Source organism: Falco cherrug, chromosome 1, assembly GCF_023634085.1.
Source record: "Falco cherrug isolate bFalChe1 chromosome 1, bFalChe1.pri, whole genome shotgun sequence".
NCBI classification, from domain to species: Eukaryota; Metazoa; Chordata; class Aves; order Falconiformes; family Falconidae; genus Falco; species Falco cherrug.
Genome location: NC_073697.1, coordinates 22,910,154 through 22,927,710, shown reverse-complemented (window position 1 = coordinate 22,927,710; position 17,557 = coordinate 22,910,154). Strand labels below are relative to the sequence as shown.

Sequence of the window (17,557 nt, the reverse complement as noted above, 5' to 3'; positions counted from 1 at the left end):
TTAATGAGATGCAGAAGGAGGGATCCCAGACTGAACAAAATTTTTCATTCATCAATAACGCTGAAGAGATTTTACTCTATTTCTTTTCTAACGTTCTAAAAATAAGAAATACAAATCTGAATTTTAACAGATAAAAATAAAATGTGTATTCTGATGACAATTAAATACTGCACATCCATGCATTTTAAAACTTTCTATCTACCATCTAATTATTCGCGACCTAAGGCTTTAGCACATCAGAGTGCTCTCAAAAGCATGTTCACAAAGTGGCTACATTTGGTTTTGAGAGCTCTGGGCTAGTCTAACTGTGGCCTTACCAGCCCCAGATCTCTCTGACAATTCCCTGGTACAAAGGCTTTATCAGCTACTCCAGTTTTTGGAAATGATACTCCACAGGCTTTCAAAACCCCTTCTGATATCCCATTAAAGCTGACAGATGTCTTCCTATCTCCATCTGGAAGAGCTGGGGGGGGGGGGGGGGGGGGGAGGGGGAAGCATGGGAGAGAGAGAGAGAGAGAGAGAGAAGGGGGGTTAGGGAATATAATCTAAGACACAGAAAGGAAGAAGGGTGTCTTACAGTCATCTTCTACTGAGTGATATACAGAAAAGTTTTCATTGCAAAATCTTAAAAGGATGTTGAAGACAACAGTGAAGAAAAAAACATGCAACAACAGAACCTGAAAGGACTGGCTGTGCTTACTACTACACAGCACATCAACCCAAGAGCAAAAGAGAATAATGAAAATCCAACAAAAACACACCAGGAAAAAAAATCCTGTCAAAAGCAAGTATTTAAAAACTGGACTCAATGAAGACAACTATCAAAAGGACTGGGATGTCACCCAAGGATTCAGACCAGGTTGAAACATGGAGGACATACACTCAAAAACTGTTCCAGGAGCCGCCAGCAAGAAGTCTTTTAAAGAACAAGTTAACCCTTGCTCAGAAAAGTTTGCCCAACTCCTGTTCACTCAGCATCAAAATTGTTTTGCCCTTCAGATAATCTAGAGATTAGCACATCAGTAAACAGCCAGTAGAGTGAACATGTTGAGAAGCATCTTCATTAAGTCTAGAAGACCTGTTATGGTAGCTCTGTTGAAAAATCACATTATGATCATACCCAGAAGGGGGGAGGACACAACAAAAAACAACCCACCTCTAAGCAATAATTATTACTTTTTAAATCATGAACTATCATGAATATCTGGATAATGTTGCCTGCATTTGACCAAGCTTTTGGGGAGCTGGAGAGACTTCTTATGTCCTTTTTCAGTAAGGATATCATCTTGCCATTCAACCTGAAGTAGTTGCTAGTACTGAATGGATGTGGTTGTAGCAGGATAAAAATGTCAAAGGTGTAAATTTGATTTATTCAAATTAAGAAAAAAGGCCTCTAGTAGAGAAACTGGAAAAAAAAAAAAAAAGCCTACAAAGTTAAATCAATCATTTAGCTATAGTGAATACACTGGCCATTTTCAACCACTGGATATTAGAATCACATAGTTCAATACTTAGAATTTAAAAGTATATACATTCCTTTCAACATAAATATTGAAGAATGAGATACTCTGCTCAGGAAGTCTGTTTTATATTTTGCTGGGGCTTCTTTATGACCTATAAACCTAACCTTTCCCAAGGGGCAGGGGGGGTCAGAAGGCAATTGCTTAGCTTTGAGTAAAGGACAGGCTAGGCAGAAATATTACTCAGTTCCTTCAGGCTAAGTAACATTTCTTCTTTAATATCCAGAAGAATATTAATCCAAAAATATAGCAGCTTCACCTCTAAGTTTAAAAGGAATCAAGAATTTGTTCTACCTGGACAGAAATGAAGGCTGTTGCTCTCCAGGAGTATATTCAGTTCCTCCATGATACGTGAGAACTACAGGGTTTCCCATTCACTTTCCTCCATGAGTAGTTCAGCGAGATTTTGGTTCACACGTTTGGCAAAAGATATCAAAGTTTCTTGAGGAAGTTTCTCAATTTTCCATTTTCCTCTAGAGGAACTGGTTTTGGTTTGTGTTTTTTTTTGTTGTTGTTGGTTTTGGTTTTGGTTTTCCCCCCCTCCAATAAAGGGGAACCCCCCTCTTCCTCTTCCAACTCAGGAGAGCTTGCTCAGCACATTTCTTTGCACTTCTGAAACTTCCAGAAGTTTATGATCTCTTTACCTCTCAACAAGTTGAGAGAAAGGTTTTACTTCACCTCATTTTCCCAAAATAATCTTTTCTGTCTTATCCATGTCAAAATTTATGAAGTTAAGGTACTCATCCAGATATGTAGCTTCAGTTACAAGTATAAAAAGCACAAAATTATTTTATCCATACTCCTTAGTCATTCTTTGAAATTACTTTATTACCCTGTGATGCTCTGTCTTTCTAAGAGAAATAAAGAAGCTGCCTTGTCTCAGTTAACAGTGAAAAGCTTCATAAAGAGCCTGCATAAGGGGAAGTCCAAAATCACATGAAATTATTTACTAGGTGGCATCACTGAAGCCTTTCTTACGTTACTACTTTTAGAACAAATTAAACAGCAATGACGTTTGCTTTCAGCAAAATGACAAGATGCCTTTCCTGCTTTTGCCAGAAAGGTAAGAGCAACTAAGATAGACTTCTTTAAAATAACCTAATATTAACAGCTTAGTAATTTATATAAGAACAGTTTATACACAGAAATAATAGCTGAAGAAATTCCTCAGAAGATTTGTACATCTATGTAGTAACTAATGATAGCTTACAGGCACACTTAAGTATGGAAGGAACAGTAGCCTGAATATTTAATGTGAAAATGACCTTAAGCTATGTGAAAGACTTCTCAATGAAAACTGAAGTGATAATTTCTGCTTTTCAGTTAAGTAGCTTTTTCAGAGATTGTTGTTCCTATCTTTTACATGTGCTTTCTACTGTCCATCCAAAGAGCATCATTGACACGACTGCAGTCACCTTTTCAAAAAGTTTCTTGTGAAGAGATGGTATATATAAACATACACCAGGTAACTATAGCAATAAAAAAAAATCCTTTCCATGTAACAATCTGCCTCCTAGAATGAAAGTGTTCTTGTGAGTAATTCTGTGCAGCACAAGGATGTTTGCTATCTGTTGAAGGCTGGTTCTGTAGTGTTATGGCAAAGCACAACTGAAACAGTGACTAATTTGCTTTCACAGCTTTCCAACATCACAAGAAAAAAACCCCACACTCCTGTTCCACCCTCGCCCCCTCTGTTTACTCTTTTCTCTTGCTGCATTTTCTTTATGTTCACAAACCACCACTGTCTCATATAGAACATAGAAATGTAGGAATAGGGGTGAAAAAACCTAGCAGGGCCATCACTTACAAGAAACAAATAGCTGAATTTCCTTAGCAGGCAAATGAGCCTGTAAAAGCCTATATAAAATATCCATTTCAGCCCTCTAAGAGGGCGTATGTTGTTAATGCTGTACCTATAAATATCTTGAGGGAATGGTTGTGAAGTAAAAGGCCTGTGCAGAGCAACTAAGGAGCTTATCAGACAGTGATAATCCCTTTCAGGATCACACAAAGACATTGAGAAAGGTGAACAAGCGTTACAAGATGTATGTTTCATGCAAAACCTGTGGCACCTCTACAGCAGTACTTTTGAAAACGAGGAACCACAGCAAGCATCCTGTATCGGACTTTCATTAAAAGGAGCTCAATTTGGTAATCTTCTCTGCATGACACCTTCTTCACGAACAGTAATTGCATCACAAATCTCACTGCAAACAGGAATACATCATCCAAGGCTGAAGGAGCTCATTGCTCGAACAAGTACTTTGCAGCAGTTAAGATGCACGTTATTTCCTAACCCTCAAGAAAAATTCTGTCAGAAATTACATTGTTCAAAGAACACTGCAGATTTTGTACGGTCATATGATCTAACAGTAATTGCCGTTAGATCATATGACCGCAAAAAGCCAACTCAAGATTAGGACAAAGAGCAAAACAGCCTTTCACCTTTCATTGCCATTACCCACCCACCCCCAAGTGAAAGAATAGTATTTTCAACATCAATTACTCAGTTTTTCACAGTTCTTAGTATTGACCAAATAATTTCATCCACTTAGTCTTAAAACGTTGAGTATTACTCCAGGCTACTTTTAGTCAACTAATGGTCTAAAAATAATTCCATTTAAAGAATGTTTTATTCTGGCCTATGAAAATAAAAGACCAAGCTGTAACACAGGTTAACACAGTGTTATATGGACACCAGAATTAGTTCCTTTCTGAAGGCAGAAAGACTTTCTATTCACTTGGTTTTGAAACATCTTGGAGTAAGACAGAAGCCTACATTTCCCTTCTGTATGTTGTTAAAAACTCAGAGATGCTCGTCCAGAAAAGACATTCTGTACTACAACTCATCCCTTTCACGTTTTTGATGGATTTTATATAACTGTGTTTGTAAGTTAAGCTTATAGGGACTCCTGTCATGTTTGTGCCATATCAGCAGCCAAGAGAAAATACTACTAATCATATCACTGTAGAAGACCCTTAACATGATTACACCTGAAGTTGTAGAGTTACAATAGGCAGGCAGAGTACAAGCAAGGTGCCAAACACACGTATGCTGCATACTATTTTGTTAAACACTACAAAACTTTTAAAATCTCTCCGTCTGCTTCCCAGCGATACCTGCAAAGAATTTCCCCCTAAGTCCCAAAAGGAAAGGCAAGAAAGAGACATAAGAGTTTAACAGGAAAATTATTTCATAAAATCAGTAATGGGTTTACAGCTTGCACAAATAGTTCACACAGCAGCATGCAGAAAGGACAACTCACCTATGAGAACATCCAAGGACAGAAATCTCATTTCTCTTCCTTCCTCTCAACAGCAAACCTGCCACATGGCTTTTTAATTAAGGGCCACATTCTAATAAGATTTTCAGTACTGTTATAAAAAAAAAATAGTTGAGATCCTTATAAATTGCACGCCAGCTTTCTTTGCCTCTTGATTTTTATAGTAAACATAAATAATATCCATCAAGTCTAAATTACCCTGGTTATTGTTCCATATGTCGTAGAGATACATCAATATATAAAAGGTCACATTTCAAATTAACCAAACTACCAACTGGCATTATCTGCCAATTTATCACATACACTAATTACCTGTGCTACTAATACACATTTGTTTTTATTAGAACTACAAAATCACTGAATGAACCAAGATAATCACTGTTCAGGGTTTGAAAAGGACTTGAAATGATGATTTAGCAGAGTATGTAAACACAAGCAGACTTAAGGTATGTTTAGTCCCATGGATTATTCAGTCTTCAAGGCAGATAAAAACTGTTCTCATAGTCTATATGTTAGACATACAGAAACCTTCCATATTTATTAGAGAAGGAGCAACAAGACAAACAGTACTTAGCACTGGGCATAAAGGAGAATGAAAAGGAGTTTCAAACAGACTATCTGAAAGTTCTTTCCATAGTCCAATTACTAGAATCAGCAAATATGCTACACTAATCAGAACTGTTAAAGTTACATTTATTTGGCTCTACACTGTCTGGATGAGTGGCGGCAATGCTACACATATATAAAATGTTTGTGACATTTGCAATTTCCCTGTCAGCTCCAGTGTTAATGGGCTAAAAACACAGACAGACTACTTCTAGTGGTCACTTGCTGTGTGACACCATTCCAAATCTGAATAACCTACAAATAATTGTTAAAGAGCTATATACATGTTTTTAGAAAGGAATGGAAATGACAATTTTACAGACTGTTGCCTGTCAGCTTTACAGTACAGAGTTCACCCACATGTGCTGACCAATATAAACTCTCCTTGGATTCAGCTGAAGCTGGTGAAGGGATCACACTCAAAATCCTATGCTTGGTTTGACACAGGATGCAGTGTTATAAACACAAAGACAAAAGACAATTCTGAAATCAGCCTTCTATACCATGGATTTTCAGTGTCTCCCCAACGGCAATCCTCTGGTTCGTGATATTCAAGGGGAATCACTGGAGAAGTACACAACACTGAAAAATATAATATGCTATTTCCAAAAAGAAACATCTAAAATCAAAAGTTAAATACTTGGTCTTTTACTGTAATTTCTTTGGCAGAGGGTAAAAGAGAGCCATCTGCCATTTTAATAGCATTGCCTCCCCATCTGTCCTTGGCACTGTGCAATTGTACAAATCCAACAGTTTCACAGGTTATTCTTTAAAGTTAATTCTGCTGAGAAAACGAATCACAAAATCGCAGCTCAGAGGAGGAATTATGTATCATTATGCTTACATCAAACACAGCCACCACAAGAATACAACAGAAACACAGCCCTAAGTGTTGCTCATGCCAGTGGTGATAACTGCAGCAAAAAGCTGTCCCCACAGGAAACAACTACGCTGCCCTGCCCTTCGGCTCTGACAGACATGGGGGGATTATGCTGAAGCTTATAATGCAAAGATCAGATAAAGAAGAGTTCATCATGGATTCTTCTCAGATCTCCACCTTGCTGTGCTCCCAGAGCGTCACGTTTTTGCCAGAGATAATTATTAGGATATTAAAAGAAGTTCTTACTCCTCTTAAAGCTGTTGCACACTTTAGCTTTCTAACTACCACCTCTGCAGTAGAGGAAGATATAAGATTTCAAGGAAACTATACTTTCTGAAAGTTTCTAGCTTTGTTGTCAAAAACTGCTGCAATGATTGCTGTTTGCCATTTGTCAAAACACTACAAGCTACAAGTCTCCATTTTAGACTTCCTTATTAGTGGGGTGGGTTTTGTCCTTTTGTTGATAATAAGAAAAGCAGTGACATTCAGATAATGACCAGAGTCACACTGAACAAATGAATCGAAGACTTCTTGATTTTTTTCTTTTTGATTTCTACCTCCAGACACCCTCAAAAGAACTGTAGATTCTTCAATAAAGTTATTTAGTCCTACCCAAAAAAAGAATCAAAAAAGGTTTATGTTTCAACCTAATGCTGTAAGCGGGCAATAAACCCATAACTTAACTATCTAGGCCTTTGCACAGTTAACTATGAAGATAACATTTTTCCACCATCTTTAAAAATTGCTTTTCTCCTTTAATAATCAACCTTCGCAAATTTCCAAATCAATTAAAGGAAGAACATTACAAGTACTCAAACCAACTCTGAGAACTTGATGACAGGTTTGACAACATCGCTCACTTCTGCACAGCCTTTCATTTTTTTATTATGCAAGAAAGCTTAGTCATTAAGAAAAACTTCAAGTGCATTTGCAATGCTTGTCACTCAACAATTCACCACAGAGTATCAATTTATTTAATGAGAATCAGGCTGAAGTAGTAGCAGACCATTTTATTCAGCTGTTTCATAGAAAGTCTCATGAAAATAGGAAGAATCTTCCCACGCTAGTGTGGTAAACTTATCACTATAAGTGTACAAATAAAAGTAGCTATACTGCAGTCTTATTCTGCTGGTATTTTGATGTGAGATCATTCAAGATAAACCTTTAGTAGTTTCTTACTGAATACTCTATTAGCAGCAGATTTTTCTTCATGCATTTTTCTTTAGCTCTTATGCTAGAACGGCAGGATAATGGGATGTCAGGATAGTATTTTCAGTTCTTTAAAGGGCAAAAGCTACCAATGAAAAAAAGCAAGTTATTTGAACATCACACTTACCATATCAGATAATCAGCTTTTTTTTCACCTCCAGATTTTTAATCCTTTAAAATAACCATGAAGTTTTCTCTCTTGGCCAGTGCCTGCCTTTTCTTTGGAACATCTTCTCCTCTATCTGGCAGGTACTCCACACTCACACAACGTAAACAGGAGAGGCCCTGGTACATCAAGAGATGCCAGCTGGCACCGCACATACTATTTTTATTTTATTATTGAAAGGTTAAAATTGAAATTCAGAAAGCTGAACTAAAACTAAACTAGCAAGGATTTCTAGTAGGAATGGGTAGACGCTACCATGAGAGAAAAGCAACCTTCAAAACCAGAGCAAATCTGAGCTCAGGAAGTTTCTGTAGTTTCAAGAAGAGTTCTGGTAAAAGAGTACAGTTTGCAATGGTACTAACTGCACATTTAAGGTGCTTAAATGCTGTACATGAAATTATTTTGGTCAGCATGTATGCCAGAATTGAAATACATCCAAAACCTAAGCACATTCAATTCAAATAAGCATGCATTTAGAAAGAGGCTTTTCTAACATTTTAACTGCAAGTACTTTTGTTCCATTGACTATTCACATTACACAGGAAAGGAAAACAAGCACATTTCAAGCAAAAGAAACAATATGAAAAACACAGCGTTTAAAATAATCACATTACCTTGTCAAGAGTTTGTAAGGGCTCCACCTCATAGAGATGGCATGTAACAATTCCAATTAAAAAAACCACCACAACCAACCACCAAACAAAAAATCCACCAAAACAAAACCACCCTATATTATAAACCTTCTCAAGCACTGCACTGGGGAACAACGGTTCTCAAACCAGGAGCTATTTAATACCTTAACAAAATGGGAGTAAGTGTGCATGGAAAGGATATATGAATAGCACAGACTATGAAACTATCTGTACCCTGCTCGTATCTCCCCAGAAGTTGCTAAGGATACAGGTACTAGACTAAACATGATCAGGTTCCAGCAGATGAAGAAAATTATTGCCCGTGAGTGGAATTTCCTGACTGCAGTTGAAGTCTGCCCCAGTTGCAAAATATAGCACATTAGCTTAAACATTATCTAAGGTTCTCAGAACAAGTCTATATGCACAATTTCTTTGACGGTTCCCTCATATGCTCTTTTCTTAGCAAAGAAATGATCAGCATACTAAGAACAGAGGGGCAGCGGAATCCTTCAAAGGCATAAAAAACAAATGCAGATGCTTGCATTCTGTGCATCCCAGCATGCAATTCCAGAAGCAGATTTAGTCTGCAAATACCCAAAACTTATGTGAGTAGTTCTATATAGCTACATATCATGATGTCATAAAAACCTTCTGTGTAAAACTAGTAGTAAAATTCCCAAACAAGTTGACAATCTCTGCTTAATAAAACAGTTGTTGGGTTTTTTACCTCTTATTTTAGAGAAATTTTAATTCAGATAGGTGTTTTATATGTCATTCTCGGGCTGAAAATACATTTATGTAATATAATTAAAAAGAAAAAAAAATTTTTCCAATCACAGCTGAGATTATTCCTTAACTCTGTACTGCAGAATACAGATTCAGGTGGGCCAACTGCAGATATCTGAGCTTTAATATGTTACTAAGATTTTTGCAAGGAATGCAATTGCAGCATTAGGTATATAGCTCTGTTTGCATTTCCATAATCCTATTTTCTATATAGAATTTACATGGTCTGAATATTTAAGAGACAAAGAATATGCATCTGATTCAGTTGACTTTTGCTGTTGAAGTCTGATAGTATTAGCTGGTATGTCTGCAGAATTTTATTGTTTGCTAAAGGAGCCAATGCTAGTTCTGAATTACCAGATTAGTTTCATACCTCTTGTTTGTATTTCAATACTGGAAACAAGCTATTATTCCCAGCTCTCCCCTCCCTTTTCTGTAGAACATGTCTTGCAGCTTGTAAAATGTCCTTACAAGGCAGCTTTACTCTTTTTGTAGAGATCTCCTTCCCCTTCTCCTCCTAAATGAGAAGGATCCAGGACAGGGCAGGGAGATTCTCAACGAATTACCAAAACACTTCAGTAAAAATCATAGTTTTATTTGTTGTTTCTGTTTTTAATCTGTCTAGCATATTTTTTGATTGATCATTATTAAGATTTACTAAGTAACAAACATCAAGGGACACACTTCTTTAGAAAGTTCAATCCATCTAAGTATTTACAAAAGCAAGGAAGCTTAACACTGCATTCATTTAAATACATACCTCCCACATTAATAAAAACACTACTTTCTTTTTAACAACAACAAAAAATAAATATGCCAAACAGCACAGCTTTATGTGAAGCTTTCTGGTTCTAATAATAAATGTTTTTGTTTGAAAAACCTATTTCATATAGTATTTAATAAAAATTACTATTTTCTGTGTAGGAAAGTAGATGTGACAGATGCAAACCCAGGTACTGATGCCATGAATGCTCACACATGTTAGCAAAATTCGTATGTTAGGTATCACATTTACCTGTATTGCTAAATACACCTCCACTGCTGAATTATGCAAAATCACCTCATTTTCAAGATCAGATTGTACAGACTTGAATATATATATAATTTTAATGAACTTTTCTGGTCAAAAAAGACATATTCAGCAAGTTCAAGATCTTAAGCCCACTTACTTAGCCCTTACTTCCAGAAACTCTAGATGCACTTTATGATGAAACTGGAATGGGCATCAAGTACCCAGCCTCCATGAAAAGCTCAGGGAAGCAAAGCAACTCACTCACCACAGTCTCTACCAGTCCTTCTCCCAAGGAAAGCTCCAGCAGGCAGTGCCACAGAGCACCAGCATGCTCACCAGAGAAAAGCAGCATCCAAGGCCTCTTACACAACCCCTCAGACTAACATACTCATTGGTAACTGCCAGAATTTCCTCACATGCTATGAATACAAACCAGCCAAGGGAACTACATACAGCTCAATTCATGTAACGAGAAGCTCATACATCTTCCCTGTTCAGGAAGTTTCTGCTGTCCACTGTCATTGCTTTATGAAACACCAGTTGCCTATAAATTAAGAGTTTAAGAAATACTAAGGGAAGGGACCTCAAATAAATAAATAAATAAATAAATATGGCCATGCAATGCACTCAGAAACCCTCAACATCCATACTGAGCTAGTTAGGTACTTGTACACACTATATTGTATTGAGTGAACCAGTCAACCACAGTTTCGAAAGTTTCAGTTTATTTAGCATGTGAATCAATACAACTTTTCTTTAAAACAATGAACCAAGCTGCTCTAAGTAAATTTGCAGTTTTAATTTTCTTTAGCCATTTTGTTGAATAGATGAGCATCTGTGGTTGCAGAAACAAAAGTCAACACTCAACAGAAACTATTCCTAATTTAGCTTAATTTCATGGAGCTATTTTCACAGCAGTTTCCACCCAACCCTGCACAAAGGCAAGAGTAATGGCAGCTGTAGAAAGCTACCATGTTAGAAACTGAACACCACACCTGTGATGGAAAGAACTGGGTTTTGACTTTGGTCTCAAGTATGTGTGACCTTGAGAAAATCTGTACCAAAAAAACCAAAACAAACACAAAACAAAAGGGGGAAAAAAAAAAAAAAAAGCATCCACCTACATCTGTGCACATCAGTTACTGGTTGGGTACAGTAAGTCCTCTAAAATATCGGTCTGGGGAATTTTTCCAGGCAGGCATTGATGCCTCCTGCAAGGTTTGCCTGTTTAAAATGTATAATATATGAAAATGCAATGCCTGGGGATTAGTAAAAATGGAGACTACCAAACTCACTTTGAAATTGGTAGGAATCTGGTAAAGGGGGTGACAAGAAAAGTAGTCATGAAAGGGAAAGCTGAAGTGAAATTACTAAAGTTCCTTCAGTATCAGTCTCAGAATCAGTCAAATGAATCTGTAAACAAACACTGGAATTTACCAGACAAGATCCTCCCATGCAGACACAAGCAGATTACTAAAGTGACTCATGAGACCCCACTTAATTTTATTTTCCTGTTAATTCCAATACCCCATTCCAAACATCCATATATATATATATATCTATATATACACACATCTATGTGTGTGTAAATATATATATATATTAGCTTAGAACATACTTAAGGAAGAATACCAAAATAATGGCAAGTCTGTCATACAGGAGGAAGCTAACGGAAGATGGCTGTTAAAAAAAATAATGGAGACAAGATTGTCCTTGATAAATACACTGATGAAAGATGAAGAATTCTCTGAAGGACAACCTAGGCACAGTCAACAACACTGTCTATGAATAAATCTGGGCTGTAAATCAGAAAAATCTTCAAAGTAGAACAGTGCAGTACTAAATTATTTTTTCAGTAAACCAAAAGTAATTAAGCCACTCACCTCCCCAGTTAAAGATAGAGCTTGATTACTGAATGAGATGAGTCCTTCTACAAGGTAAACAAACTTCACCATGGATACACTTAAACTTTATTTTCCATTTTTCTCCTAAGGCCAACGCCAGGTGATAGATGCTCAAACGTTCTCTTACCCTGTATAAGTCTCACAGTGGATAAATGTGATTTGACAGTGGAAGGCGTCAGTTTTAGCTAGACCAAATGTGTCAGTCTGAATCTGTCTGTTCTGAACCACGAACAGACGAAAAATAATCTAACTCTAAACTTGACTTTCCTTTTTGAGTATTGGTAAATGACCCATCCCTACCATTCAAAACTACCCAAGCAAGAAGACAGTTGTGAACAGAAGAGAATCAATCCTATTTAAAGGGGATGGAGGGCAATGAGTCCTATTTAGAGGGCAAACAAAATGTTTTTCCAAGTATTTGATACTTTAAGGAGCATGAACTTTGTTTAGATGTAACAACTTAGTGAGATTTACATGGCTATAAGAATGTCCTGTGACCAAAATAAAACTAATTTGAAAAATAAGGATGGAATATTAAACCTCATGATTTTGAGACTTTAAAAATCTCCACCTATTATAGATTTGACATACACCTAATTCGTGAGTCCTTATCCGCTTACTTCAGGTTTCCTGAACGCACCTCTGAGATATGCTGATCTTACCACCATTAGTATGCAATGCTAGCCACATCGTTGATCTGGTCCCCAAAACATCTGTAATATTAAAACCCCTCTCCTAGAAGGGGGCACAGACCACACATAAGCAGCTTCCACTCTGGGAAAATTAATCTCATTACATGTTTTGATTAACATGGCATTGAAAGCAATTTATTAATTTAGGTAGATAAATCATGTTAACCACAAATAAACAAAAATTTAATGACACCAATTCTTGCCATCATTACAAGTAAAATTAATTTAGTTAATAGGTCTTTTAGCATGAAATATTTTCCTACAGCAAACAAGCTGGCTGGGTACGCATGAGCTCTGCCAAGCTCTGCTGGATCATTTTCTTTCTGTAACGTGTGCACATGCACACACACACAGAACGCAGACACCAGCGGCCTTTTCTTCCTTCCTTCCCCCCCCAAAATGCAACAGCTATGAAAGACCATAAAGTGCTACAGGTATAGAAGAAACATTACTGGGTTTCAGAAGCTCTTCCATCCAGCTGCAGTACACATAAGCTTATATATCTTAGGCTTCTCCAGCATTCAAATACTACTGGGAGGCTTTACTTGAAAGAGTAAGCAACTACAATGTTTTTAACATGCTAAAATTTACTAAGTATAAATTATGAATATCAGCAAGAGTACCATGGAAAGATGCAGAAATTTGAAAGAAACCTTTTTCTTACCCTCCCTCCACCTTTTGGGGTGGTGACACCAAAAAGCCCTGAGAAAGAAGGGGGTTTATGCCACAATGAGCAAGGCATTTAGTCCCATGAGCCTGTATCAGTGCAATGCTAACCACAATCTCATAGCTGTCCATGCTGCATGAAGAAAGCAAATATTAAGTAATCTATCTTACACCCAGGTTTCATTTCTTTAATTTTAAAAGCAGTATACACAGTATAAAAAGCACCACAGTAAGCTTTATCTTTTCACAGCTACAGTGTTTCATAAACAACCAAAAAATGTATTTTTTGAAGGGTGCTTTCTGTACTGGAATTTACTGGTGTTGTGGAGACACTTCACACTTGTGACATCTTTCTATAAAAAAAGGTGGAAAACAAGTCTTTGAGTGCGTTTTAATAACCGAAGTTCAGCGGCACCTGGAGCTGTTCCAAGGGAAACCAAAGGTCATCTATCCTACAGCACAAAAAAACCTCCCTGCAAGGCAGTACCACAGCAACACAGCTCTGTCCATGTTACATGATATTGTAACTGAATACACATCTGCACTTCCTGATGAAAAATTTGAATAAAATCTGCCAAATGAATAAGGTTTCAAGATAAATCTCTGAATTTTGTGGCTATTTCTTCCAATGACCAATAGCCTATTAAAACCATTCATACAAGTCTCCCAAACCAAAATCATACCTAAGCACTAGCTTGAAATCTGCTATGCAATACAAGTAACTTCAAGGCCTGCTTTGACTAATTAAATCACAAACCTATCTCTCCAAGAGGTTAAAATTTAAATGAAAGCTTACGCTTGGCAAATCCCATCAGATTGTCAAATATGGACATTATGTAGGAACCCCATCTGTTCATGCAGCAACATGAATATGCAACGTGACTGTTGCTGCTGCAACACTTGCATTCACATTGCGGAAAATTTATAAGCAAGCAGTTCTTGAATACAATCATATCAGGAACAAAGTTCTGAAAACACATGCAATAGATTGCTTGCCACAAATATGAGCTTCAATGCTCTAAGTTTATGTTTCTCTTCCTCTCACATCCTGAGATGATGAAATTTTACAACAGAGGTATATTATACTTCGCACTTACACGGAGGCTTGCTAATCTTCCTTGTTGGGCAATGTACACTGTTCATTGTAGCACAGGGAACGGACAGCAGGTAGAAGGCAGCTTTCTGCCATGTGACCCAGTGCATTGCCCATCATGCTGTACAAATTAATTACCAGTTTCACAGATAAGGAGAGCTGCCAGCTTGAGGCCGCAGGGTTGGACAAGGAGTTCAGAAAAGCTGTATACTTGCCTGCAGACTATATATGTAACAACCGGGAACTAACTTTAACATCAGGGTTTGATATATTCTTCAATATACCTTACACCTGTCAAAATTCATGCACATACTCACTCAATTCAGCTAACATTCAGGTTTTTTTTTTTTCTTATAGATCAGATTCTGAATTTTTTTAATTCTGCACATCATAACTTCTGGCTAAAGACGGGTTTAGGTAAAGTTCTACATCTAGTGGAACGTAACCACAGCCATGCTTCCCACAGCACTGCCAAGTGTATGTTGGCAAAGTAAAAATAGATGCACAATAAAAAGAATCAACTCCTTAGACAACACTTTTAGGATGGGGGAAGAGGCTGTCCAACTGACAAACCAACTGACTGAGTTGGCTGTAACTGAGCAAAAGAAAACACATGACCAGTCATGAGCTTTTTCAACAAGAACACTCTACATTCAAGGTGAAAGTGACTGCCAAAACATAAATTCTGTTTTTATGGATGCCAGACAGTTCTCTTGGAAAGCATCACCTGGATGTTAACTTGTTGTAGCAGTGTATAAATTCTTGGTTAGTGGCAAGAAAAAAAATAAAATGCCTTCCATCACAAGATGAAATGTTTCATCTTGACCAGCAAGTATCCATAGCATCCCATTTCCATTATTAAATAAATTATTCTTTGTTACTTTTGAGAGGTTTTGGGGTTGGTTTGTTTTTTACACTGTCTGCATGTTCTAGTCTCACGGTTTCCTGTGAAATACTTGCTACTTACAAAAGGTCAGGAATACACGGAATAGAAGCTACCTCAAATCACCAGGTAGGCCAAAGTTCCTTTCCACCAATACAATCAACTTAAACCAACAGTTGCATGCACTCATCTGTAACAGCTTGCTCAGCATATTAAGTATCACTCCCTAGACTTAAAAATCTAATTACAAAAAAAAAAACAACAAACCAAACCAAAAAATATGCTGTAGCACAATTTATGCTTCTCAGTTTCCACTAAAGAGGCCCTGGATTAGAATAAAAACTAAATCAAGGATAAGATACATTTGCAAATTTGCTTAAGACCTTCCTCCACAGCTTTTTTGAGCTCTGGGCTATAGCTGATACTTCTATGCAGGGGCATCTATAGAAGCAATAGATTCAAGAGAAATTACGTAAACACAGTTCAGCAGAATATATCCAGCAGCTTCCCATCAAATGCAACAGGAATTAGCAGGGCTGCAAAGCTTTAAAGTGAGTTTTCTAATTCAAACAACGGAAGTCAACACATTTCAGAACAAGCTGACAACAACCTAGAAAACAACAGTGGATAACAGCACAATCATCTCCTCTGGAAGGAAATACTAAAACCACGTCACACAAATCCTCCGTTCTCTGATATCACACACAAGACATTTCTCATACTAGGATTAAACAGAGGACGAGTTTGTACAAACATACATGCAAAAATGTACACTGAGCTCAATATATTCAAGGAATAAACAGACAGACTGCATTTCTGTGTCTCCGCAAAACACAGCAGATGTTTCTTCAAATTCAAGGTGTAACTGTTTTTAATACGGAATTAAAAAAGGAACTACCACCTTTAAGCTAGGTTTTTGTTCCCTATTAATCTTTTCCAACGAACAAAGGAGGTTTCCCACATAATTTTTTTAAAATCCCCACAATACCCTTACAAGCCATTTGACAAATGCACACTAAATGTATATGTGAAGGAGGAAGCTGGACCCTGACACATGAAACACCTTGGCCTACATTTCTCAGGAGGTCAAATGAAGGACAGATACATGAAAAGCAGTATTTTAGCAGTATTTACATTTGTAAAGCAAAATATTTAGCTAATTTTTATTTCAGTCTCTCAGTTCAGCCACCTCACGATTAAATGGAAGAAAAAAAACCTACAGCCCTCTCCTGTCTTCCAAGCCATAGTCAAAATGGTCACCCATCAAAAAAACCCAACCAAAACCACCAAAAAACCATCCACCAGCACCCCCTAAACCCCAAGCCCAGACCCTGGAATCATAGAGGCATAAATAAAAGCAGCAGAGATGACTTCACATACACTAACCATAACCTGAGAAAGTAAATAAACAATTTTAGCATTTGGACAAATATATACCTGCATATGCTAGGACTTTCATGTCGTAATACCATTTCTGTTTTACTTAGGTTTTAAGAGAGGCTTCAGAATTAGGTGCAGAACAAACCCTCAGAAACTCAGTCTCAGTTCTTTCAGGAACAGGTGTATTTCTACCTTGCTGTCAATGCAGACAGATGCAAGTTGCTTAAATACCTCAGCTGACCTGTGGTTTCAGATTGCAGTAGACACAAACCAATGTTTTCTACGTACAGTATTACGTGCAAAAGACAGAACCAATCTATAATAGAAGTTAAGTGTTTACCATTGTGCTTATTTCCTTGTTTTTGTATTTGACTAAAAGCTTTCATTTGCAAGTATGATCTGGACCTAAGCAGTAAAACGTTACCAGGGAACACATCCGTATTTCAGTGTCAGAACACAGACACACAAGCTGAGTAAAAGTACTCATACTTTCCCCCATGTCTAGCGCTCCCCTCTCTCCCAACAGAGGCAATTCTGAAAGTGGAGCTGTTCAGATGTGCAGTCAAGTCTTCACTTTGCCATAAGCAAACACACAAAACAGAAGCACCCATCGGTGCCAAAGAGTTTGCAGCTTCTGACAGAAAACAGCAGGAAAGTCATAGCCAAGGCAGTCCCCAAGAATCCCTTTGTTGTTAACATTTCAGCAGAAGAGATCTGAAAGGAGAGGGGATCCAGGCCAAAGTAGTGGTGAGACATGATGAGAGAAAATTGGAAGCTCCCAAGAGGCACAGGTGCATTCAACTGATCTGTACTTTTAGGCATACTTAATAATCTTGGGAGTTAG

General features: G+C 37.4%; 1 protein-coding gene across 14 annotated transcripts in view; it reads right to left on the bottom strand.

Moving 5' to 3' along the window:
* The window catches only part of CAMK2D (calcium/calmodulin dependent protein kinase II delta), a 209,087-nt gene that overhangs the window by 184,059 nt on the left and 7,471 nt on the right, over nt 1-17,557 (bottom strand). The window contains exon 1 of one of the 14 annotated variants that reach the window (XM_055711842.1): nt 10,432-10,462. The exons of 12 other annotated variants lie outside the window; for them this stretch is intronic. In XM_055711842.1, coding sequence (XP_055567817.1) covers nt 10,432-10,447 — 16 coding nt within the window. In that variant the 5' untranslated portion in view covers nt 10,448-10,462. Of the gene's footprint in view, nt 1-1,814; nt 1,882-10,431; nt 10,463-17,557 lie in introns of those variants that run through there. One more of the 14 variants, XM_055711838.1, reaches the window with a different exon arrangement.